The sequence below is a fragment of the Chinchilla lanigera genome, unplaced genomic scaffold (assembly GCF_000276665.1).
Source record: "Chinchilla lanigera isolate Chin_1 unplaced genomic scaffold, ChiLan1.0 scaffold00108, whole genome shotgun sequence".
NCBI classification, from domain to species: domain Eukaryota; kingdom Metazoa; phylum Chordata; class Mammalia; order Rodentia; family Chinchillidae; genus Chinchilla; species Chinchilla lanigera.
Genome location: NW_004955509.1, coordinates 4,141,515 through 4,167,492, shown reverse-complemented (window position 1 = coordinate 4,167,492; position 25,978 = coordinate 4,141,515). Strand labels below are relative to the sequence as shown.

At 42.6% G+C, this 25,978-nt stretch overlaps 1 protein-coding gene across 1 annotated transcript; it reads left to right on the top strand.

Annotated features, from left to right (window-relative positions):
* Positions 1-363: 363 nt before the first annotated feature.
* Acot9 (acyl-CoA thioesterase 9) lies at positions 364-24,247 on the top strand (the record flags this gene model as incomplete). The annotated part of the gene is given in 15 exon segments (XM_013506293.1): positions 364-461; positions 1,342-1,368; positions 2,562-2,607; positions 4,904-5,074; positions 5,467-5,504; positions 9,397-9,480; positions 9,870-9,973; positions 15,119-15,192; positions 21,149-21,216; positions 21,785-21,896; positions 22,053-22,143; positions 22,314-22,399; positions 22,904-22,991; positions 23,138-23,288; positions 23,819-24,247. Coding segments are annotated over 15 exon segments (1,327 nt in total), but the record flags the coding sequence as incomplete, so codon positions are not given.
* Between the last annotated feature and the right edge of the window lie 1,731 nt (positions 24,248-25,978).

Genomic DNA, 25,978 nt, shown 5'->3' with positions numbered 1-25,978 from the left:
TGTAAATATATGCGCACTTGGGAAACAACTGCAGACTTCTGTAAGACAGTATATACTGTTGAGCATGGTCGTACACACCTATAATCCCAACACTGTGGGAGGCTGAGACAGGAGGATTGCAAGCTTGAGCCCAGTCTGGGCAATTTAGCAAGACCCTGTCTCAAAAATAAAAAGGGCTGGGGATGTAGCTCAGTGCAAAGGCTTTAGGCTCAGTCCCTAGTATCCAGTACCACCCAAAACAAAACAAACAAACAAAAAATCCACTATATTAAGGGGGTGGTATGTCCGTATACTCTGGAGGAGCCATAGGTCTGTGGGATGGCCGGGGAGTCTGCCTGAAGTGTGTTCTGTCTTGTTTTACAGGCTTTGTGCCTTGAGCAAGGGACTGCTTCCTCCTGGCAGAGGACTGACTCAAGGACCCCAGGACCCCAGGAAGCGGGGTTACTTCCACATCCAGGAAGGCAAGCATGGGTGTTTCCCTTTCACACCTTTGTGGTGCAAACCCCTGCTTTCCTTTGAGTTGCCAGGTGCCTAGGATGCTGCTTTAGGAGCATAGGACCTACCTATTTCAGAAGAGCTGCATAACTTCAGGAGAAAGTCACATTCAGAGTCTGAGCTGGAGCCTTGGGAATTGGGCTTTTTGAGTGAAGCGATGACTGCTTCCCGTGCATAGGTTTGGAAGGCACGGAAGCGGCATGGAGAAGAGCTAAGTCTGTCAGTTGTACCAACTGAATACTCTAGTCCATGGTTTTGTTAATCCACACTTAATTGAAGGTGATTAAATAATTCATTATAATTAAAATTGTGGCTTTTTAAGGGTCCAAGTAAATATGTGTATATGTATATATGTAAATAAAATTTAAAATTCTCCTGCCTTCTTGGCTGTAAACGTGTCTCTTCTCACACTGACTAAACTAGTAATCATTTTATGTCAACGAGCATCAGTAGTTGGCTTACAGTTAGGGGTATTTTGTGTACATTCTTTTATTTAAGGAATTCAATAGGAAAAAGGACCAAATAAGAATAATTTACTAATGGTTATTTTTTTGCAGTTCTTTATGATATAACTAAGAGTGTGCACCATATTTGTGATGTACACATTATCTGGTAGAAAATCAGCTATTTTGCGTAGAAGTGCATATTAATCTAACTATATTTTGTTTTAATTATTTAGTTGTTATAGGACCAAGGGTAGCTACAGTTAATTTGCCATGACTCGAATATATATTTTGAAATCCTAGGAAAAGTGTGAAGTCAACACACTGGTTGAAATATAGTGTAGGTTTATTTTTAGTCAAATTATTGCTGATTATCTAATTGATTTTCCCTTTATCCTTACAGCATGTTCACCTATACATGTGAATCATGGTGTGTGTGGTAATTAGTATCAACTTTTCTGTTAAGTGCTTACGTTTTTTTTTTTTTTTTTTGTGCTTACGTTTTGTTTAAAGCTAATTCACTCTTGCATAGCCGGCATTAACTAAAATTGTATTCTTTGCCTTATGTTTATTTAAGTATTTGCTTCATTTTTTTGCTTAAGCTCTTTTAACAATTAGAATAGTATAGACATGCGAAAAATCAATTATGATTAGACTCAGATTTGGATATTAATATTATTCCCTAAGCCAAGTAATTTGATTTAATATTGTTTATAAGAAGATGGGAGCCGGGTGTGGTGGTACACTCGAGAGGCTGAGGCAGGAGGATTGTTGTAAGTTCAAGACCAACTTGGGCTACAAAGTGAGCTCAAGGCCAGCCTGAACTGCATAGTGAGACCCTGTCTCAAGAAGACAAAAAAAAAAGATGAGTAGGAGGTGGGTGTGGTGGCATCCCCACTGCTGTATTCCCAGCAGTCTGGGAGGCTGAGGCAAGAGGATTGCTAATTGGAGCCTAATCCTGAGTTTAAAGTAAAACCTTGTCTTAGGATAAAAATATAAAAACACTGGGTGCAGTGGCACACACCAGTGATCCAAGTGGCTTGGGAGGCTGAGACAGGAGGATGGCCGGTTGAGGCCAGCCTAGGCAATTTAGTGAGACCCTGTTTCAAAATGAAAAAATAAAAAAGGGCTGGGCATGTATGTTAGTGTGAAGGCCTTGGATTAAACCGCCCGTACCTTAGAGAACAGAAAAAAGATGGTAGGAACCCTGTTCATGCTGTCTTCATCATAATGGGGCTAGCAGCTGGTGGTAGACCAGTTGCCTGGTATGTGCAAAGGCCTGGATTTCATCCCCAGCACTGAGGAAAAAAAAGAAGGAAAAAACTGACTCAACTCCTAATGCTCCCATTGAATGGATAATTGAGCGTATTCTTTTTTGTTTATTTATATAAACTCCAATGGTTAACAGAAAGGTATTCCATTTGCACTAAGGAGGCTGTATAGTTGTTTCGAGTTTTCAGGAAGCAGAGGCCCAATTCTTTTCCTGAGCTGTTTGTTACAACTGAGAATGCATGAGTCTTAAACTCTTGTGAGCGCATGCAGCACTTTTCTTAGCTTGAGCTCTCCTCAGTAGTCCAGTTCTCATGTCTGTTTCATGGAATGACCTCTTTACTTTTGTTGCAGTTCGAGATAAACTGCGGGAGATCGTAGGTGCATCTACAAACTGGAGGTATGTGCTCCAGTGTTCATTTTTCAGCCCTAACGTATCAGCCGAGACTGTAGTTGGGGGCAGTTGATGGGCTGCTCCTAGGGATGGATAGCTGTGCTTGGAGAGGAGGTCAAGAGATTATTTTTACTTGAAGGAAGAGAGCAACATTGTAATATATGTATCAGTTGATGCAGTGCTGTCAAAAAAACCATGATTTACACCATATTCTGCATTTTTCAAAGTCATTCGGGTATGTTATGTCACTGATTCTCATAACAAACCTTGTGACATGCTTATGGCCTGTGTTCCTCTTTCATTTTTACACGTAAAACTGAAACTCAGAGAATCAGAGTTTGGGATTTGAACCCAAGACTCCTGTTTTTTTTCTATTTTATGTAACTCGACTCCTTTATTACCTCTTGCAGTTGATAGTGAGCCAGGTTTCCCATACTTCTGTTTTGCTCAGCATTTCCTGGCTGTAAAATAAAATCATATCCTTCTTGGTGCACAGGATTTTGAGGCCAAAATGAGATAAAAAGAGAATGGAGAAGTGATTACTATGCATACAGTGATCTATTGTTGGTATGCAAATTATCTAGTGACATGTTTTTAAACTCTTTTATATGAAGTACTTCAGTTTACTGCAAAGTAGAACGAACACCTAGGTTCCGGCCATCTGGATTCAATACTTGCTAACATTTTGCCGTATTTGCCAATGTACACATATTCATTGAACCATTTCTAGGTAATTTATGGACATCCTGACACTTTCGCATGCATCTCCAGTAAAGAAACACTTTCTCTTTTTTTTAATGGACTCATTTATTTATTTATTTTTAATCAGATTTTATTGGTGCATTTTTGGATATACGTAATGATCGCATTCATCACGGAGAATTTGTACCTGTGCATGATATACCTTGTTTTTTTTCCTATTACCCTCCCCTTTCTTAAACCCCTCCTCCCCTCTCCATTTACAAAAGCTTTGTTTCCATGTTTTCCTTCTTTTCTCATTTTCTTTTTACTTTTCCCTCCTTTCCTTTTCTCTCCCCTCTTCCTTGTTTCTCTGCCCATTTGAACATTCCCTTCCTGTTTCACATTTGGTCCTTATTTATACTTTTGGTTTCTCACACCAGAGAAACAGCGTGCTATTTACATAGGAAGAAACACTTTTACTAACAAAATCAGCCTTCATGTATCTGATGAATTGGCCATTCTCTTTATGTAATGAAGTTGATACTAACCCCCTAAATAGTGTATTATTCATCCATATTCAGATTTCCTCAACTATTTCCAAAATGTCTTCTGTAGCTTTTTGAAGAATATCAGGATCTGGTGTAGGTGTATAGATGCATCTGGTGGTTATGATTCTAATCTTCCCTAATCTGGAACAATTGACAATTCTCTCCTTCCATTTCCCTTTTGAGTTTGGCTTTTAAGAGGCCAAGCCGTTTGTCTTGACAGTGTCTCACATTCTGGATTTACTTGGTATCATTTAACTTGTTCCACTATCTACTATATTTTCAGTAGGCTAAACATTTCTGGGAATGCTACTTCATAAATTAAGTTTAGACATCTTAGTGATATTGTCCCTATCCCTTCATTTCTCTTTCTCTTCCACCTTCCTCTCCTCTTTTTTCTTACCTTTCTGTCTCCTTTTCATTGTTCTCTTCTTTACCTTTTGTTCTGCCTTTAATTTAAGAAGACGGGTAGGAGCTGGGTGTAGCGGCACACGTCTGGTACGTCTTTGGAGTTGGTCCATCTTCCTCCTCTGCCTCTCTTTCCTGAAGTGGAGAGAGGGGAGGCGGAGGGAGGTGAACAAGTGAGCTGGGCGCAGAGAATCTGAGGATTGTCAGGGTGAGAAAAGGGGATACGGAGTTCAGGAGCCAGGCTGTGTTTTGTTCACTTTTTGTTTTGCCACACTGAGGTTTGAACCCTGGGCCCTGTGCACACTAGGCGAGCACTCTACTGCTGAACTACAGCCCCAGCCCCACGTTGTTCCTTATATATTATTGTGCCCATCTCTGTGTATTTTTAAACTTGATTTTAAATACCCTATTCTTTGATCAAGGTGAATATGTGGTCCACTCAGGAATATCTATATTGTTTCTGTTTTTCCTTTCTGCAAGGCTAAGAGATGTCACCGGAAATGTTCAGTTTCACCAAGGTGTGGTTACAGAAGGAGGGAAGGAACAGAAGGTGGAGTCCATCCAGACCCCCTTCGTTCCTCCTCTGACGGTATCTCACTGGCCTGGGGGTCACTAGACTTGTGGGATAGCACTGCCCTTTTTAATGAAATTCTTCTTTTTCTTCTCAGAGACCATGTAAGGGCAATGGAGGAAAGGAAGTTACTTCACAGTTTTTTGGCTAAGTCCCAGGAAGGTCTGCCCCCTAGGAGAATGAAGGACAGTTATATTGAAGTTCTCTTGCCTTTGGGCAGTGAGCCTGAATTACGAGAGAAATATTTGACAGTCCAAAACACCGTAAGGTAATGTGGCACTGTTTTTACCTTTTTTTTATTTTAATAACTACTTCGAGATGTAATCTGTACAAATCACCTATTTATCTTTTTGAGACAGGGTCTCGCTATGCAGTTCAGGCTGGCCTTGAGCTCACTTTGTAGCCCAGGCTGGCCTCAAACTCACAAGGATCCTCCTGTCTCAGCCTCCCGAGTGCTGGGATTACAGGCGTACGTCATCATGCCTGGCAAGTCACCTACTTAAAGTGTACAACTTTGTGGCTTTTGGTATATCCAGAGAGTTATGCAGCCATCACCACGATCAATTTTAGGACATTTTCTTCACCACAAAGTGCATTATTTATTTTTAAATAAATATCTTCATGATTTTCATTTAATTCACAGTTTGCTTTATTTCACAGGTTTGGCAGGATTCTTGAGGATCTTGACAGCTTAGGAGGTACTGGTATTATTAGTAGTATTCCTAATACATCTTCTAGTTATACATTGAAACCTGTCACTGGAAAGGGCCTTTTTATTGTTTAACCTGCATAGACAAGGGTATTCTAAGAGCCCAGAAAAAAGAAAGACTTCTACTACTTTTGAATTGTCTTAATTTTCTTTCTGTAAATGTAGACTTCTGTTTAAGGAGTTGTCTGAAAAAGCTTTCCTGTAATTTTTTATTTTTTTAATTTATTTTGGGCTGAGGATTGAACCTAGCTCCTCACGTATACTAAGCATGTGCTCTACCACTAAGCTACGCCCTCAGCCCTCTGATAATTTTTTCAGAGTCTTAAACTTACAGAAAAGTTGCAAATATAAAGAGTTGTTTTCCCTGTCATGTGAGAGTAAGTTACTGATATGATGCCCCATCACCCCCAAATATTTTAAGGTAAAGAACTGTAAAGAATGGCATTCTCCTACATAACTGTAGTAGAGGCGTCAAAGTCAGGAGATCAGCACCGATGTGTTACAGCATCTTTCCCAGTGGTCCTTTATCACACAAAGATCCTGTTCAGAATCCCGTGTTGCACTTAACTCATGTCATGTCAAGAATAGCTCCTTAATCTTTCCTTTTCATGATTTTGATACTTTCGAAGGCCACAGGCCAATTCTTTGGTGGATTATCTCTGTTTGGATTCATCTGCTGCTGCTTCCCGGTGAGCTTCCGAATCCCCATCTTGGGTGAGAGATCACCGAAGGGCTGTGCTGCAGTCAGTGCATCCCGCGAAGTGGCGCATGAGTTTTCTTTGTCCCATTACTGAGGATGTAAACTTTGCTTACTTGAAGGTGATATGTTCCGGGTTTCTGTATTCTTTTTCCCTTTGCAGGATATAAATACACTGTAGGGAGGTACTATGAGACTGTATAAATGCCCCACTCCTCATCAGACTTTGTTTTTTATTGGTATTATTATTTGCTGTGATGGGGGCTGAACCGAGAGCCTTGTGCATGCTAGGCAGGTATGCGCCCACTGAGCTACGTATCTAGCCACTCAATTTACTTTTTTCTTTGTTTTTTTGAGATGGGGTCTCATTAAATCAGTACATAGCCCAGGCTGGGCTCAAACTTGTGATCCTCCTGTCTCAGCCTCCCAGAATGCTGGGATTACGGGTGTGAGCCACCACGCCTGGCTCAGTTATTTTTAAATTGCTGTAGATTCAGCAGTTCTTATTTTTATTAATTAATTTATTCATTCATTCATTCATTCATTCATTTTTTGAGACAAGGTCTTGCTAAGTAGTCCAGGCTGGCCTTGAACTCGCTGTGTAGGCCAGGCCAGAATTAGAGACGTGCATCCCCACACCCAGCTACTGCTTGCTGTTTCCTGAGTGGGTCATGCATTGTTATCGTGTGTTTGGATGCTCACATCATCCCAGTACCGCCTCAGTCTCTTCAAGCTGGCTTCTGTGATACACCCCTATCATTCTTTGGGCACTTCTTTGCTTTGTGGCACAGTGGCTTATTCTAGGCTCCTTTTGTATTTTCCCTGGCTTACTCCTCCACTCAGCCAACTCTCCAAGGAGCCCTGGTTCTTTTCAGCGGAGAGTGATATTTAGAAACCCAGATCTGTGGAGCGGTTGCTGCTGCAGGCTGCCAGTGCTCACCTGCGTTCTCAGTGGAAGAGCTGGGGGATTTAGGTACCTGTGTGTACATTTACATCTGCCTGCTTCCTCATTGCACATCTGTATGAAAACCTTGGCTTCCTACTGCTAGCTCCAATTCCAGCTCCACGCTGCAGAGTTCTCGTGTGAATATTTACAGTTCTGTTCCCCAGCTCCGCGGTGCTTCATCTATTGCCTTGAGGGTTCCCACTGCTCCCAGCCCTCGCCCCTCTCGGTTGCTCCCTGCCCGTCTCTTGGACCCTGTGTGGGGTCCCCCTCTTTGCCACGTTCAGGCTGCAGTGTGCTGGGCTGTTGCTCTTGTCGTCCCACTGCACAGATGTCCTCCTTACCCCGCTTCAGACTGCTTTGCCTGTTCCTGCCTCACGGCTTCGGGGCTGGCCTGCTGGGCAAGGGTTTGAAGACACTCTGATAGCTTCTGCGTTATAGACACGAGCCCATTGTTAGGCTGGTGCCAGCTACCTTTTCTCTAGATTAGATAAACCTAGTTAGAAATTCCTGGCTTTAACAGGTTACACATGCACACATTTCTGTTTGTCCACTTGACTTTGGTTTACTTTGGTGTCCCTGTGTGCATGGGCTCTTTTACCATTACTTTCCTTTCCTCACTGCCTCCTGTGGGTGGCCAGTCTCTTTTATCTGTTTCTTTGATTCTGTTCCCAGTCTTCAAGACACATGCTGTATCAACAACTTCAGTTGCTATCAGTATGCTGAATACTTTTTGTTTTTGCCTGAAGCATAAAGAATCAGTTTTACTCTGTTTTGTCTCCATTCTATAAGCCTTTATAGAATGTCCCCTTTCACTTTTGAAGCTGTATTTTCTGGCCTGCTTTTCCAAGTTACAATCAGTTGTTCTCCTTTTTAGATAGGGTCTCATTATGTACAGTATTTATTGCAGGCTGGCCTTGAACTCATTAGGTTGGCCTCAGATTTATGGTGATCCTTCTGTCTCAGCCTCGTGCATGCTGGGATTATAGGTGTGCACCACCATGCCTGGTTTGTCCTCCTGCTTATTGGATATCTTCACTTGGGTACACCATTACTCTTCTCCAATTCAGCCTGTTGGGCTGGGGGTGTAGCTCAGGGGTAGAGTGTTTGCCTAGCATGTGCAAGGCCTAAGTTTGATTCCTAGCACCAACTGCAAAAAATTCAGTGCACTGGGAATGGCCTTTTGTATTCTTTCTGATTGCTGCTTTTCACTAACCCAAGCGAGAAACATGGGTTTCTTCAAATCTTGTTGAATTTATCTTCTTAGTTCTTGAATAGTTTCATTTCCACTACTACTACTGTTGTAAGTCAGACTCACATGATTTCTTTTCTAGGCATGAGAAGAGCTTTATTTTTTATTTTTATGTTTTGGTACTGGGGACTGAACCTAGGACCTTCGCACTGAGCAACATCCCCATGCCATTTTATCTTTTATTTTGAGAGAGGGTCTCATTAAGTTGCTCAGTTGCCCAGGCTGGGCTTGACCTCACAATTCTACCTCAGTACCGCCCCCCGACCCCCAGAGTGCTAGGATTACAGGTGTGTGCCACCACACCCAGCTCAGAAAGGCTTTTAAATGGGCTTTCTTACTTTTCACTTTCACTGTGTCCTTTAACAGATACACGGATAGAAAGGTTTGCTGTCACTAAACAAATATTTATTGAACTTATACCATGTCTTGTGGGTGGGTGATACACATTTGAATGGATTATGGAGGAAGAAGTGTTAAGTTTGAATGAGTTGACGTGCATCGAACCATGCTGGCACATATGAATGCTTGTTAAGATGGGAAAAGGGAACAGAGGACCACAGGACAGAGTGGCAGCTGAGGGTGGTATTGGGAAGGAGAAATAGTGGAGCGAAAGAACTGCTTCATGATTAGGAAAGAGTCAGGAGAACAGGCAGCTGAGTCTTTATATTTACTCTTTGCGGAGTGTTTGTTACTGTCAGACTCAATGCTGGCTTCTTACTCTGTTTGAAGCCCTGTGTCTCAGTGGGGTGGTGCCAAGCCACATGGCGGGCCCGGGCTTTGGGTTTTGGTTTAAGGGAGCAGTCAGATGGTGGGATCTCTAGATTACAGTACTTCAGTTTACAAAAGTCTTTGATTCTAGGATAAGATCACTAGTGGATTATCAGGGATTGATGGGTCTTCGGGACCAGTGGATTTCTGGGAGAAAATTGCAAATGTTGAGAAACGATCTTGCCTTTTCTCTTATTTGATATTCTCTTGGTTTTCTACAGTTCTTATTTGCTACATGCACACCAAAAATCATGCAACTAAGATGTCCCCTTTATCGATAGTTACAGCCCTGGTGGACAAGATTGGTAAGCAATATCAATTTCTGTGCACACTTGGAATTTTTAGTAATTATAAGATATTGAGATTTTATGAAATGTTCCCCTTTATGGGAAATTTTAATATACATTGTGTGTGTGTGTGTGTGTGAAAATACCTAGAATGCATTATATGCAGATATTATAATTATGTGGAAGGAGTTTTACATGATTCTGGTTTTATTTTTTATATTCTTTGCACTGTCTACATTTTTTGAAAAAACATAGCAAATTTTTTTTGTATGTCAAAAAAGTTATCTTAGTTCTGAAGATAAGATAGAAATATAATGTAATTTGCCAAATTTTCAAATGATACTGTCCATTTACAGTGCGGAAAGTTTTTGCTATGGTTGGACACAGACTGATTTTCTCTTTTGCAGATATGTGTAAGAAGAGCTTAAGCCCCGAAAAGGACATTAAGTTCAGTGGCCATGTTAGCTGGGTTGGGAGGACATCCATGGAAGTGAAGATGCAGATGTTCCAGGTATATAAGCACCTGAAGATTGTCCACTGCTCAAATACAACCAGCTAATCTCAGTGGGAGAAAAGTATATTTATATATCTGTTCAGAGACAGGTATGTAGCTCACCACTTCTAGATGAATCATTGAAAGTTCAGGTTGTACAGACAAGGTAGATTAACATCCTCCTCCTGGACAAAGACTGACACAGTATTTGACGTTTATCTTTTAATATTTCTTCTTTCTAATCATATACAACTCCATGTTAAAGGTGCTTATTTCTGGTTTTCCCCAGCAGGATTTCACCAAAGTCTGAGTTCTGTGGGACATGTGTCTTGGTCATAGTCGCAGAGACACAACACCCAACACCCACAGCTGAAAGTAGGAAAGGTTTATTTGATTTCGGCTCACGGTTATGGTCCCTGGGCAGCCGGCTCCAAGGCTGAAACAGTACGTGGAAGGGCCTGGGTGGGGGAAAGCTGCTCAGGTCTAGGTGGCCTGGAAGCAGCAAGGCAAGGGCAGAGCTGGGCGGGGCTATGCCCTGCAGGCCACGCCCCCGGCAACCCACCTCCAAACCAGGCCCCGCCTCCTGACAGCACTGTCAGGTCAGCATATGCCCCAGAACTAAACTAACCACATGAATAGAACTGATCACTTGTTAATTTCTTAGCGTTGCTATGCCATGAACTACCGCAAGGTACTCTCCACTGGTGGCATAACAGAAATTTATTGTCTCAGTTTGGTGGCGTTAAGTTCGAAGTGAAGGTGGCAGCGGGGCCATGTTCCCTCTGAAGCTTGCAGGGAGAAGCCTTCTTGCCTCATCTTTGCAGCCCTTAATCCTTCTCTGTCCTCGTCATCACATGGCCTTTTCCTCTTGTGTGTCTGTGTTTCCTGTTAGGATACTAATCCTTCCTGGGCAGGGGCTCAGCCTGCTTCAGTCTGACCTCCTGTGAACTGTAAGGATCCCATTTCCATTCATATGTCTGAGGGTTCGGACTTTCACATATCTTACCGGGGGGCACAGTGCAACCCTTAACAGTCATTTGGGTGGCAGTTAGGAACAGCCCCTCTACTGAGCAAAACTGCGAATAGCTTTATAAGCAAATGATGAAATTTGACAAATACTCCAGTAGGGTAATAGTACAGAAATTAAATATTCAAAGTATTCCAAGATTCACTGTGGAAAACTTATTTAAGAATGATTTATTCAGTTATGCCAAGGTATTCAATACACCCATCATTCAGGTGCATGTTTTTTTCTACCATGGAGTTATGAAGCATTTTACCTTCTGGTAGAAGAAAATTTTCTGCTTTCATAAAAAGCTTGAAACTTGCCTTGCAGTGAAGTTATTTGTGAAAGTGTTTTTTTATTCCATACTGTATCAGAGTAGTTGAATCCTTCAACTCCCATGTTGATGTAACTGACAGTAATACTGTTTAAATTTTTTTGTCTTTTTTTAGTCATACTGTTTTAAAATAAAACGTAGTGAAGTTGCTGGATTAACTTCTATTATTGGGATTTGTTTTAAAAAGTATTCTTAGTTAATACCGAGAATGCTCACTGCTACGCAGAGCACATTCCTGGCTCAGTTACTTTCTTTTTTTGGAGACAGGGTCTTACTATGTAGTTCAGGCTGGCCTTGAACTCATCGTGTAGCCCAGGCTGGCCTCAAATTTGTATCAGTCTTCCAGCCTCAGCTTCCTGAGTGCTGGGATTATAGGCATGTGCTACCATGCCTGGTTGGAACCTGTTTTCTAGGGAATCTTGACAATTTTTTTTTTTGGTACTGGGAATTGAACTCAGGACCTTGCGCTTGCCAGGCAGGCGCTGTGCCACTGAGCTATATCCCCGGCCCCCTCGACGATTTAAGTCTTGGAAAAATTGGTTAAAAAAAAAGATAACAGGAATTTCTGAGATAGAACTAATGTAAATCAGTATCAGACAAGTAAAGAGTTATTTTTAAATTTATATTCCTCATTGACGAGTTGGTTAATAACTCTTGACTGGAGTGATCCTGTCTGTTCCAGAGAGATGGCTGGGAGATTAGCCCTGAGCCTTTGGTTTGGGTAGACGTGGCTTCTACTGCCAGCTCTGCTGCTTTTTAGCCATGTAACTGTGAGTTAACTACCTACCTTCGCTGAGCCTGTTTCCTAAGTGTAGGGTGAAAATAGAGTACCATGTTAGGTGCTTGTGGGAAGGGCGAAATGAAGACAAACCCATGCATAGGAAGTACTTGGTACGGTGCCTGCCACACACTGACCGCTCTTGGTAATGTTAATTTATTAGCAGCACCTTTGAGGCAGTGCCAAATCTGTATTCTAAGCTTGACCTTCACACTCACCTTTCTGCCTGTTCTGCCTGTTCACCTGCCCCTCCTTGATGTGCTATCAGAACCTCAAGTTGAGTGCTTTTCATACTGCAAGCGCCAGAGCCTAGTCTCCCCTTTGCCAGCCTCCTGATTTCCCTGGCTCCAGCCCATGTGATGGCTTTAATTATTCCCTTCCCCATGCAGCAGTTTGTCACCCATAGCCACTCACCCCAGCCCTCTCTTCCCTGTCTCTGTGGCCCTTGTGTTTTATTCAAGCCCTCGCAGCCTCCTGCACGACTGCCTTGGTGTCTGTTCATTCATCCGCCTGCCTCTGTTCTCTGTGGGCTTTACCCATTTTTACCAGATAAATCTGCCCAAGCCCATCTTGAATCCCCTTGTTTCCTTCTCACAAACCTCCGTGGGGTGCCAGGGCACATACCTGTAATGCCAGCTACTTGAGAGGCTCTGTCTTAAAATTAAAAACAAATTGAAGAAGGGCTGGGGATGTAGCTCAGTGCTCCCTAGATTCAGTCCCCAGTACTACAAAAAGAAAAAGAAAAGAGAAGAAAAGAAAAACTTCAATGACCGTTATCTATGGATTAAAATTGAAACCTTTCTGACTAGTCCGGGTCCAAGGTGCTTGATAAACCAGCTCCAGCCTGCCTTCCCCTCCCTTCCTCGGCCTTTCTGTGCGCTCACCGAGCTCAGCTCTGCACACCAAGCAGCCTCCTTATGGGCAGTCTCGCTGCTTATTCTTTTTGCTCTGCCTGAAATTCCCTGTGCCCTGGCTCCGCACAGCCACAATGCCTCTGTGCTTTCAGGTCACTTCATGCTTTGTCCCTTCCTGGGCCTCCCAGCTCGTGGCACCTGTTCCTGCCCCAAAGCTGCCTCAGGACCTGCTGTCTGACCTCTGCCCCGGGCCCTGCCCCTCTGTGCTGCAGAGCTGTGTGCGAACGTGTTTTTTCTCTGGCACTAGACTATATGCTCCTCACCAGCAGGACATCCAGCCCACTTCCTGACATCATTCATTTTTTTTATTTTTTTATTTTTTATTTTTTTTCCTGACATCATTCATTTAATGTTTACCTAGCAGTTGCTCATTGCGCATCTAGTCTGTGCTTAGCGGACAGCAGTGAGCAAACACAGTTCCTTTCTTTCAGCGTTTGCCTTCTAGTAGTGCTCGGTGATGACCTGCCTCGTTCATTCATTGGCAGACATCGATTAGTTGCTGTCTGCCAGTCTCTGAGCTGAGTTCTAGGTAAACACATGCGAAGAAAGATGGTCTTTGCCCATGTGGAGCTCACCATACAGTCGGGTGAAAGCCACATAAATGATTGTATTATTATGTAGCATTTCTCAGTAGGGACACTATTGGCATTTTGTGCAGGAATTGATTTTTTCAGTAGTAGAGATTGAACCCAGGGCCTTCATACTGAGCTACATCCCCAACCCTTTTTAATTTTTTCTATTCAGACAAGATCTCACGAAGTTGCCTAGGCTGGGCTTAACTTTATGGTCTTCCTGGTTCAGCCTCCCAGAGTGTGGGATCAGAGATGTGTTCCTCTGTTTCTGGCTCAGGAGAATTTTTTTTTTTGGTACTGAGGAGTGAACCCAGGGCCTCACACATCAGGCAAGCACTGAACTACATCCCCAGCCCTGTGCAGGAAAACGGTTTGCTCTGCAACCTGTCCCTTGAATTATGAGGTGCTTAGCTCCCCAGTTGCTCCCCCTAAAACATCTCTACATATTTCCAAACGTCTCCCCTTGGGATGGCATCTCCATAAACTAGCTCCAAATTGAGAAGCGCATGAAGGAGGACTTCCTGCACTCCGATGGGCTTGGCCTGGGGACAAGGATGGGGCAGGAGCAGGGTCACTGGAAGCCTGTAGCCCATGAGGAAGGTGTCCAGCCAAGGTGTGGCTGTGGGGAGCTGAGTCTGCTGTGCCCTGCACCTCTCGGTTGTTAGCTGCGGCACAGAGAAGGGTGCAGGTAGGGGGCCAGCACACTGGAGAGGAATCTTGGGCGCTTTGTGTGCCCTGTTAATGGGGTTAGCCCAGGTCCTGGCAGAAAGGAGGAACTGCTAAGCATGGCAGCCCATGCCTGGAATCGAAAAAAGAAAAAGAGGAAGAGTTGTGGGGAGGGAGGAGGAAGGGAAGGCTCGACTAGGGGAGCGCATGACGAGATTGGCAAGACTGTTTCCACTGCAAGGGCACAGGTAGTACAGGCCTCTATAGGCAGCGGTGACCCGGTTGCCTGGAGCTTGCCACAGTCCCGCTGCCTCATCGACCTCCCGAGCGGGGATTGCAGGCGTGTGTCACCGCGCCCAGCAGGAAGTACAGGCTTATGAGGGACAAAGAAACACTTTAAAACCTCAAAGGGCTGTGCGTCAGAAACACTGAATTGGATCCACAGGACCATCAGTGATCTTCCCCGTTCTTGGGACTCCTGGGAGCTCCCGTGGACCAGGCTAGGAAGGCATAAACACGTGTTGATAGCTGGCCACCACAGTTCCCTGAAGATACTGTGTCCGGTTGTGGTGGGAGGCCACCTGGGTAAGTGTGTTACCAGGAGGAAGGGCGGTCCCTAAGGAAGCCCAGGTTCTATGTGATGCGTTTCAGGTTTCAGGGGCCGTGACCCGGAAGGTCCTTCTGTGACCTTTGTGCACAGGTTTGGGTTTTGGGTTGTCCTCATTCTCAGAGTGCCTTTCCCTGCTCAGGCTGCGCACTCAGCAGGTGGCAGTCAGCACGCGTGCGCCTCCTGTCCTCCTTGTGTACTTTCTCAGAGGGCACCCGCTCTCAGAGGTGCCGAGACTTCCCAGTAAATGCACTTATATCTGCATCATCTTTCCTTTGTTCTTTAGTTGCATGGTGATGAATTTTGTCCTGTTCTGGATGCAACATTTGTAATGGTGGCCCGCGATTCTGACAATAAAGGGTAATTGCTGTTTTTTCATAATTCTTTATTTTGAAAAATTTCAGAGGTACCTGAAACCAAAGAGAAGACTGTAATGAATTTCTGTATATCCATCACCTGGATTTAATAGCTTTAACTGTAACATTTTTGCCAAATTTTAGCTGTTTTTTTTTTCTTTTCAGAACTAGTATTTCTTTTAAAAAAAATACTATTTTAAAGCAGATCTTGGAAAAAATGCTATTTCACCTGTAAATACTTTAGTGTAGACGTCTTTTTCAAATGAGGGTATTTGCATATATTTATTCATTAGCAGCAATGAATTGTATGCATTAATGGGGTTCAGTGTGGTATTTTGTACATGTGTCATCCATCTACCCTTTTCCCACCCTGACCTTTCCAATTTCTAGTGACCACTGTTCTACATTCAGGTTGACTTTTATTTTAAGCTTCTTGTCTTTCTATGTCTTCCTCATTTACCTTAAAACAATGTCCTCTGGTTTCGTCCATTTTCTTGCAAATGACAGTATTTTATTCTTTATGGCTGAATCATACTCCTTTGTGTTTATACCCGTTTTCTTTATGCATTCATCTGGTGACGGGCACTTAGGCTGACTCCATGTCATAGCTATTGTGAATAGTTCCGCAGTAAATGTGGATATGCAGGTGTCTCTGGTACGCTGCCTCCATTTCCTTTGGATGTATATCTGAATGTGTGCTATATGGATCCCATAGTAGATCTGTTTCTTTAAATATATTATGTTCTCCATAATGGCTGAATTTACATTCCCAACAATAGTGTATACGTGTATACGTGTTCCTTTGTCTTCATATCCTTACTGGCTTTTTGTTTTTGTAGTGGGGATTGAACCCAGGGCCTCAGGCATAATGGGCAATTGCTCCACCACTGAACTACCTTCATAACTCTTTTTATTTTTGGACACAGGTCCTGCTAAGTTGCCCAGGCTGTGATCTTTCTGCCTGACCTTCTAAATATCTCACATTACAGGCATGTACCTTCTTGTAGTTTTAATTTGCATTTCTTTGATGCTACATAGTTCAATCTGTCCCTGAACTCACAATGTAGCACAGGCCGGCCTCAGAACTCCAGGTGAACCTCCTGCCTCAGCCTCCCAAGTACTGAGGTTATAGGCATGTATCACCATGCCCAGCTTTGGGATTTCTTCTTTTGAGAAGTGTCTGTTCAGATCATTTGCCCATTTTTAAATTTATTTTGTTAAGTCTTTGTGTTGTTTTTGCCTAGGATTCAATGTAGGGCCTTGTGTATTATAGGCAAGCACTGTACCACTGAGCTATATCCCCAGCCCTTTTCATTTTGAGACAAAGGCTTACTAAGTTTCCCAGCCTGGTCTTGAACTTGAGATTCTCCTCCCTCATCTTCCTGAGTAGCTTGGATTACAGTACCACCCCACCCGGCTTGTTTAAATTTTTTTTTAGTTCCTTGCGTATTCTGGATATTAACCCCTTGTGAGGTGTATAGTTTGCAAATCTTTCTTTGCACTCTGTAGGTTGCCTTTGCATTCTGTAGTTTCCTTTGCCCTGCAGAAGCTTTTAGTTTGATATAGTCCTATTTGTCTGTTTTTGCTTTGTTTCCTGTCCTCTTGGGGAGTATTTTCCATAAAATCCTTGATCAACTGGGGATGGTGGTGCACACCTGTGATCTCAGCTCTCTGGGAGGCTAAGACTGTTTAATCGCAAGTTCAAGCCCCAATTTAGCAACTTAGTGAAACCCTGCCTCAAAATAAACTAGAAAGGGCTAGGGATGTAGCCCAATGCAGAGGCTTTGAGTTAAAAAAGAAAAAAAAAAAGCTAGGCGTGGTGGCACGCACCTGTAATTCCAGCACTTAGGAGGCCGAGGCAAGAGGATCACAGCAAGTTCAAGGCCAGCCTGAACTACATAGCGAGACCCTGTCTTTTTTTTTTTTAGTTTTTCTCCAGTGCCGGGAACCGAACTCACAACCTTGCGCTTGCCAGGCAGGTGCTTTGCTGCTGAGCTAAATCCCCAGCCCTGAGACCCTGTCTTGACAAACAAAAAAACCCTAGTAATATACTTCAGTAAAGCAGGTGTATTAGCCTTCTCCCAAGTGCTGGGATTACAGGCGTGCACCACCATATTGGGCTTGCTTTCTTAAGATATAATTCACACATCACACAGTTCACCCATGGAAAATGTGTAGGTTAGTGGCTTTTGATGTACTCACAGGATTGTGGAGTCTTAAATCTATTTTAATCCAGAGTGGCTGTATTTCCTTATTGCCTTCTTATTGTTTCATATCATTAACATATTGATATGAAGGCTGGGTCAGTTGTCCCATACCATGCCCTACTTTCTGAATTTGTCTTATTGCTTCTTCATGGTGTTTTTTTTTAAACTTGAGTCTCTGTTCCAGGGGTTTCATGTAAACTGAAATCAGATCCTCAGCCTTATATTAGATTCTGATTCAGCAGACTAGTGAGAGTACTACATTGTTGATACTGCATAACTCGGGCCAGGTCACATTGTTTCAGAGGTACAGGTTGTCCCACTCACAGTGATACTAAGATTGATGTGTATGTTCAAATAAGGACAGCTTGCTAGGCGTCGTGGTGCATGCCTGTCATCCTAGCAGTTGGGAGGCTGAGGCAGGAGGATCGTTGTGAGTTCGAGGCCAGCCTGAACTACATAGTGAGACTCTGTCTCAAAACATCAAAGAATAAACAAACAAAAAAAGTAGTGACAACTTGATGTCTCCATTGTGAAGTTCACTTTTTCCTCTTTTGATGTACTTTGTTAGCCTGTGACCAGCCAGTTCTCTGTCAGTCTTGTTTCAGTGATTCTAATGTCCATGGGTGATTATTACTGTAAACGTTTCTAGTGTGTATAAAATAACTGTATTCTGTCATTTCTCTTATACTTAGTAGCTGACAGTCTGCAAAGGTGAGCTTCCTCTTTTCAGTTAGGGCCATTTGGTTTATAAAGGAAAGTCGGGATCAGTGTTTCATCTTTGCCCTTATACATTTTCAGAATAAGGAATTGGTTCATTAGTTAGTGACATGGTTTTCCTACCTTTCGTTTGCTTTTTAAAAAAGGTATCTGTGAATCCATGGTTTATTTCCGTAAGTTATGGTCATGGTTCTTGATGCTTAGGGTGTGCCACCTTTGGTCTGTGGGGCTCCCGTGTCCTTTGAACCTGTCTCCATTAATCTCTGATGACACCTTCTGCTCTCTGATAGGACAAGATGCCTTAGGCTTATGGTCCATGTTTCCTGCCCAAGCCTAGAAGGAGCTACTTCTCCAAGGAGCCCTGGGGTTCCTTTTAGTGGGAACGGTATCTAGAGATCAGTACCTGGAATCTGGGTACTGGAACTATATATTGCTATTATTTTGTCCTTTTTCCCTAGGCATTCTCAGTGTACAGGGCTAGGATGTATGTTAAACAAAAACCTCGTGAGTTCATGTGGTCATTTCCAAGTCAAATTTGATCAAATAGACTTTACCTTATTTGACTTTGTATTTTCTCTGAAATTGAATTCTTGGCTCCCAGTAACAGTTATGCCCAAGGTATCCAAACTGAGTACAACTCACGGCGAAGCTGGGGTGGGGTGGGAGGGAATGTCACCAATTGCTCTCAGCACGGGACAGTCTAGCGGCCTATGAGAAATCTCATTTGTATGAGAGACTTGATTTAGGAGTCAGCAATGAGAATTTTTTCTGTGATGTGCAAAGCTTGCTTGGAAAACCAAGTTAAGACTGAAAAATATCTTGATGACATTGATGCGAGCAATGAATCTTCTCTCGCTCCTGCTTCCAGCCCCACTGACCAGCTGGCCTTCTGCTCCTTTTCAGCCTCTGAGGCGCCGCTTCAGGTTTCTCTGCCAGGTGATGCAGTTCAGGTTTCCAAGCCGCCGTCTCAGTTGTTTTCTTTCCACTGTTCTTTTTTTGTGGTTGTTGTTTTGTTTTGTTTTGTTTTTTGGTTTTTTGAGACAGGGTCTCACTATGCAGTTCAGGCTGGCCTTGAGCTCACTTTGTAGCCCAGGCTGGCTTCAAACTCACAGTGATCCTCCTGCCTCAGCCTCTGGAGTGCTGGGATTGCAGGTGTGCGCCACCACGCCCAGTTTCTTCCCACTATTCTTTAGTCAGACATTTGGATTCTTTTTTTTAAAGGTATTTTATTTATTGTTTTGGGGTTTTTTGAGCCAGGGTCTTCCTGTGCAGTTCAGGCTGGCCTTGAACTGGCACAGTTCTGCCTCAGCCTCCCGAGTGCTCGGTTTGTAGACGCCAGACCTTTGGATTCTGCCATAGTGAAGTGCTTGCTTTTCCCGTAGTTGTTGATACCTGCAGAAAAGTAGAAAGAATAATGTAATGAACTCATGAACTCATGTTCTTTCACCTGAATTCACCCATGAACTTTGTACTACATTTGCCTGACTCTTTTGTCTTTTATTAATACACACATGTACACATTTTTTTCTCAAATCATTTGTAAGTTGAGACTGCTTCAGTGATTAGTAGCTCAATGTGTACCTTCCTAAGAATAAGGTAATTCTACACAACTTTAATGCCTTTATTACATCCAAGAAATTTCACAGTGCTATTATCAGTTATATTACCTAATTCGTGATCCATATTCAAATTTCACCAGTTGTTCTTAAAATGTCCTTTATAGTTCTTTCCCTTGATTTAGGACCCAGTCAAAGATCTTGTATTGTATTTGTTTATATTCCTTTAGAAGAGTCCCCTTGCCATTTTCTCTTTAAGGCATGTTTTTTGAGAAGTGATCTCACTGTGTAGTTCAGGCTGACCTTGAACTCACTATGTACCCCAGATTGGCCTCGAATTTGCCAAATTTCCTGCCTCAGCCTCCCTAATGCCAGGATTACAGGCAGGTGCTACCACACTGGCTTTGGCATTGACATTTTTGAAGAGTACTGGCCAGTTTTCTTGTAGAATGTTCTACAACCTGTACAGTGTTTTTCTTTTTTGTATACTCATACACATACATACACAGACATATTTTTTCAAGATAGGGTCTTATTATGTTGCCTAGGCCAGCCTTAAACTTGCAATTCTCCCACCTCAGCCAACCTCTGAGTAGCCGGGATTACAGGCGTGTGTCACCATATCTAGCTTCTGTCGTATATTGTTTTTTAAAAACTAGTTCCCTACCTCAAAAAGGAGACAATACTATAAGTTCCTGAGCTACTGAAGGTAGCCACTTTATCTCAAGCTGTCTACTCTCGTTGTCAGCATTTCTGTGCCCAGGGGACTACAACTATTGTTAGCTTGCTCACCATTGCAAACAGAAAGCCAAAAACCAAGATACTTGGCTGTCAGTTACTTTTTATTTTACTTTTTAATTTAAAGAGAATAAAAAATAATTTTAAAACATTAGAAATTATACAGTTTCAAAAAACAAAATGATATGAATTCGCCTATGATTCTTATATTGCATATTGTTGTGTTCAAAGTAGTTGTTCAGATTACCAGATATAAGCATGCAAAATTGGTCAGAAAAATTAAGTATTAACTGTTCCTTTCAATAAACCAATAGAAATTAGTAGTACAATTATCTTAGCTATCTTGTGTGTATATATATATTTTTTCCCTTCTTTTCTCCTTTCCATCATCCTCGTTGTTCTTTCCTTTTGAGTAGTTTCTTTCCCCTTTCACAATATCTGTTGTACCTTTCAGATTTTATTTACTCTTTCAGTATTTGTTTCCTTGTGATTAGAATCAGGTTAGGCTTTTTTGGTAAGTGCTAGTATCTTTTTTATTTTTTAAATGTTTTATAATGTGAATTTTTTAATGTGCAGATAAGTTTATAACTAGAAGACTCTCTTAGTTGTTCCAGTGTTTATATGTAAGGTAGTAAGAATTACCCCAAAGAAATGACACAGTACTTTAAAACTAGTAATTGTTGATCTTCAATTTTTATTAGATAATGGCTCATCTTAAACTGAATTCTTTTTTTTTTTTTAGGCCGGCATTTGTAAATGAACTTATCCCTGAAACCCCAGAGGAGGAAGAGCTTTTTAGACAAGGAGAAAGTACATTAATTTGTTTATAATAAAAGAAAATCTAAAAGTACATTAATTATACTGCAGAAGAGATTATTTAAGATTATATATGGACTCTTCATACCAGTCAAATATCTTATTCATGGTGAAAATTTATTGAAAGTAAAAATACCTTATTTTTTGCTTCTTGGAATCCATAGTTTGAGCAGTCTCACTGGTCAAAATTTATTAAGTCAATTGTTTTCTCATTGTTACTAAACTGGGAAATGTCTGTATGGGATAACTGCTGGTTAGGGCTCTAAATGAGGGTGATATCAAGTGGTCTTACACTGAGCCAATAACATTTCCAGCTGAAAGCAAAGACTCATGGGAAATTTTGGGGTGGTGGTGCTGGGGATGGAACCCAGGGCCTTAAACATCCTAAGCAGGTGCTTACTGCTGACGTATACCTTGAGTCCCTCACTGGAAATCTTCTGTGGCCTCTGTAGCCCTCTCAGATATGTATGTAATTTCCTAGGCTCCAGGGCCCCCCAGAACAGGACCCCCTATGCTGTAGCGTGACCCCCTCCTCATGGCTCCTTCTTCTCCTGTGTTCCAGTAAACAAGGGCAGGAGGATTGCCCTCAGCTCTGCCTCCTTACTGAAGGTGGCTCCCAGTGCCCAGGAGAGGACCACCATACATGAGATGTTTCTTAGCACACTGGACCCAAAGTAAGTGAGGATGCTGAGAGTTTGCAAAAGCATTGAAGCCTTGGCCTTCTCCAGAGCTACACTTGCCTGACTGTACTGAGAGCTGTTTGCAAAGTTTTTTCCCTCGGTAGTGAAAACCTGCTATTAATAGGGTATAATTAATCTGCATTTGTACAGGACTATAAGTTTTCAGAGTCGAGTTTTGCCCCCTGGTGCAGTGTGGATGGAGAGTACCAAGCTGAAGAGCTTAGAAGTTTGCCACCCTCAGGTACCAGAACTGAGTGAGCAATCGTCTGAATAAGCGGGCTTGCCTTCATGATACGTGCCCAGCATTCGACATACCTGTAAACTGACCTCTTTTCTGTGGTACTCTTACTTCCTTGTTCTTTACGTGAGGGTGGCCGTTCACTTGTATTTATTAATACTTATATCCACTAGGAGCGGAACATTTTCAATCGGATCTTTGGTGGTTTCCTGATGAGGAAAGCGTATGAACTTGCATGGGCTACTGCTTGTAGCTTCGGGTGAGTTCAATTTAAGGCAATCTTAATTTCTGAGAAGTAATTTGTACCACTTTGCCGAAAGGAAATATTTTGGACCAATCCGGCTGTGTTTGGGAATACCGAATGTTGTTTATTTATGTGTTTATTTTTGCAGTGCTAGTGACTGAACCCATGGGCTTGGGCAGGCTAGGCAAGTGCTGTACCCCTGGAGTTATATGCCCAGGCAGGGAATGGACTATATTTTAATTGAATACCACACTGATACCAGCTGGGTCTGACATTCATTTAGAAGAGAAAGCCAGTGGGATAATATGAAGATAATATGTGGAAGGGAAAAGAGATAGTGATTTGAGCCCTGTGTGGTCACATGTAGTATCTTTTCCCATTCATCGCTGGTCTGACCATTTCCCCCTTCTCTAAGCTTATTCTTTGTTCATTTCTATTTGGGTTCAGTTGAGTGGTAGGGGAAAATTTGAGATCATCTGAATTTTGAACTTTACTCCAAATTCTGTCTTTCTGCAATAGTGGTTCCCGACCATTTGTGGTAGCCGTGGATGATATCATGTTTCAGAAACCTGTTGACGTTGGCTCATTGCTCTTTCTGTCCTCGCAGGTAGGTGTGTGATAAGAGATGAAAAACTATTCAGTTTTGTCATTCGGACCTAGAAGACAGGTTTCCATTCCAAAGCTACTGTTTCTCTGATGACTGCCTTTTTCCCCTCCCAAACACAGTTGGCTAACCAGTATCTATAATCTTAGGTGTGCTTTACTCACAACAATTATATTCAAGTCAGAGTACACAGTGAGGTGGCCTCTCTCCAAAGTAAAGAGCACACGACCACCAATGTCTTTCATTTTACATTCATGTCGGAAAAAGACGTGCCCTTGGTTTTCCCCAAAACATATGGAGGTAAGTGGCCATAATTGGGTTTCCCTGCTGACAGGAAGACATTCTAAAAGATGTTTTCCTTTTTCGGTGGGGGGCAGTACTGTATTGGGGATCAGACCAAGGGCCTTGCATGCGCTAGGCAAGTGCTCTCCAGAGAGCTCCATGCCCAGTCCGCGTTCTAAATTGCTATAGGAAGCTTATCCACGCCTGTTGGCCCAAGAACATGTCTCTAGGAGAATTTGCTTTTGAGGTTCTGCACCTCTGAAAGCCAAAGATGCCTCTGGGCTTCAGGCCACTGCTGCCGTCTGCCCACCTGACTCTTGTCTGCTGAACTGGTGCCAGGGACATTGGTCCTGGTTCAGGACCAGTCTAGCCAGAGGAAAAGGACGAGGAGGCCTGGCCCGCTGCCCTGGGAATCCTGCATACCCGAGGCTCAACAGTACATCCGTGTTGCCGGTTTCACACGTTTGTTGCTCTCTCCAAATAGTCAACTTTATGTGATTTTCCAGAGTGCTTCAGATTTCTCCACAGTTACGTTTCTTGTGTTCCAGAGTCCATGTTGTATTTAGACGGGCAGCGGCATTTCAACTCCATGAGTGCCCTGGCGACCTTGAAGGAGGACCACCCTGTGGGTCCCTAGGAAGCCTCCCTTGTTGCGAAGCAGCCTCCACCCAGTGACAAGTGGCACCTGATGAAGGCAAAGCGGATGTATGGTGTTAGCATTGCCTCTCCTCCTCCTGGGGGAGGAGAAAGTATTCAGCTTGTAGGATGATCAGAGAAGTACGAGACCGTGACTGAGGGGGGGGCTGAGGGAACAGTGTTATTAAATAATAAATCCATTCAAAGCTGTACTCATCATGAACCTTTCAGCTTGTCCCTGGCTACTAGAAGAACTAGGGCGGAATACCTTTTTACCCAGTTGGACACATTCCTTTCTCACTTATATTGTAATTGTCAGAATACAAGGTTTCTTGCCAGCACATTTGGAGGATGTTCTTTTTTTTTTCCCCTTTTTTCTTTTGTTGTGTAGCTGGGGGTTGAACAGGGCCTTCACCCTGAGCTATATCCCAGTCTTTTTTTTTTTTTTTTTGAGACAGTCTCGCTAAGTTGCTCATACTGGGCTCCAGCTTGCCATCTTCTGCCTCCCAGGGTGCTGGAGTAACAGGCGTACGCTACCGTACCCAGCTTGGGTGATGTCCTTTGAACCCAAATGATTCCCCTTTATTGTCTAAAATCCCATTCACCCTACATGATTATATTTTGCTTCCCTCTATTTCTCAGCTTTTGTTGTTAATAGAGGATAGATGAAATATTGGGGTGAAGGGACCCAACATAAGATATGGCATCTATAAAGATTGTGGGAAGCTTTAGGTCTAAAAATACGAAGACACGCCTGTAATCCCAGTGCTTGGGAGGCAGAGGCAGGAGGGTTGGTGAGAGTTTGAAACCCTCCTGGGCTACATAGTGAGTTCAAGGCCAGCCTGAGCTATGGACTGAGACCCTGTCTCAAAAACAACAAAAACAAAACAAAACAAATAGTGTCTGTCCTAAAACATAAAGTGAAATTACTTTTAAAAGGATATTGATGTGATGAAAAGGTAGTCTGTTTTAGATGTATTTGCTTTCTGATCGTACTTCATATCACTACAATCATCAGAAGGAATCACTTTTTCCAAAGGGGAAGCTAAATTTTAAATTAGCACCCAATTACCCCCATAATTACTCAATATTGATATGTATGCCATCAAGTATGCAAAATTAACAGACTCTCAGTTATGCAATTTGGAGAAAAAGACCTTAATGACATAAAACATTGAGAAATGTAAGCTAGAATTAGCTCTAGGCTATTTAATCCTAGTTTTACATTAAAAGGATGGATGATTACACACTAACGCAAAGTTTTATTTGCTAAAGTTTATATTAATGAAACAAAAGATCAGTAGTCTAAGAAATTTCACAAAATGAAACCACCACCTTCTGATTTAACGTCCAAGGTAAGACAGGGCAAACTCTGCCTATCCTACTTTTGTTTTGGGGTCTGTAAATAAAAGTCAATATAAATGATAGCCCAAGGAAACAAATGCACAAAAGTCAATATAAATGACACCAAAGAAACAAATGCGAGTTAGGTTTCAGGTCCAACAGCATAATGTACTGTGGTGTAACTCTCCCGAAGTAAAGTTTTGTTTTTCTGTTGTGGTTCTTCCTTCCCCTGGGGGTGCTGGGGATGGAACCTGGGCCTCATACCTCCTAGGCAAGTGACCTGCCGCCCAGCTCCAGCCCAGTGGGCCCTCTGTTTTGTTTTTTGTTTTGTTTTTTGTTTTGTTTGTGGTACTGGCAGTTGAACCCAACACCTCACAAAAGAGTCTACCAGGAGCTACACCTTTGACCTCTTTTTCTTTTTGGTGGTGCTGGACGTTGAACCCAGGGCTTTGCACCTTTATCCGTTTCTGATGTTTGATTGCAAATAACGCGTCTGCTTGTTTATGTCTCTCAAAAAATAAGTGCTCCAAATGTATTAGTTTGGGGGTAAAGCTTATTTCATGTTCCCCCTGAGGAGGATGGGAACATTTCCCTTCTTTGGCAGAAAAGCACGGGTCCGTGGTGCTTCAAAGGAAGCGTCTTGGCTTTTTCTTTTGGCAGTGTCGTCTTTTTTTTTTTTTTTTTTTTTTTTTTTTTTCTCGGCTGCAACGTTTCCAGCTTTCTGGGTC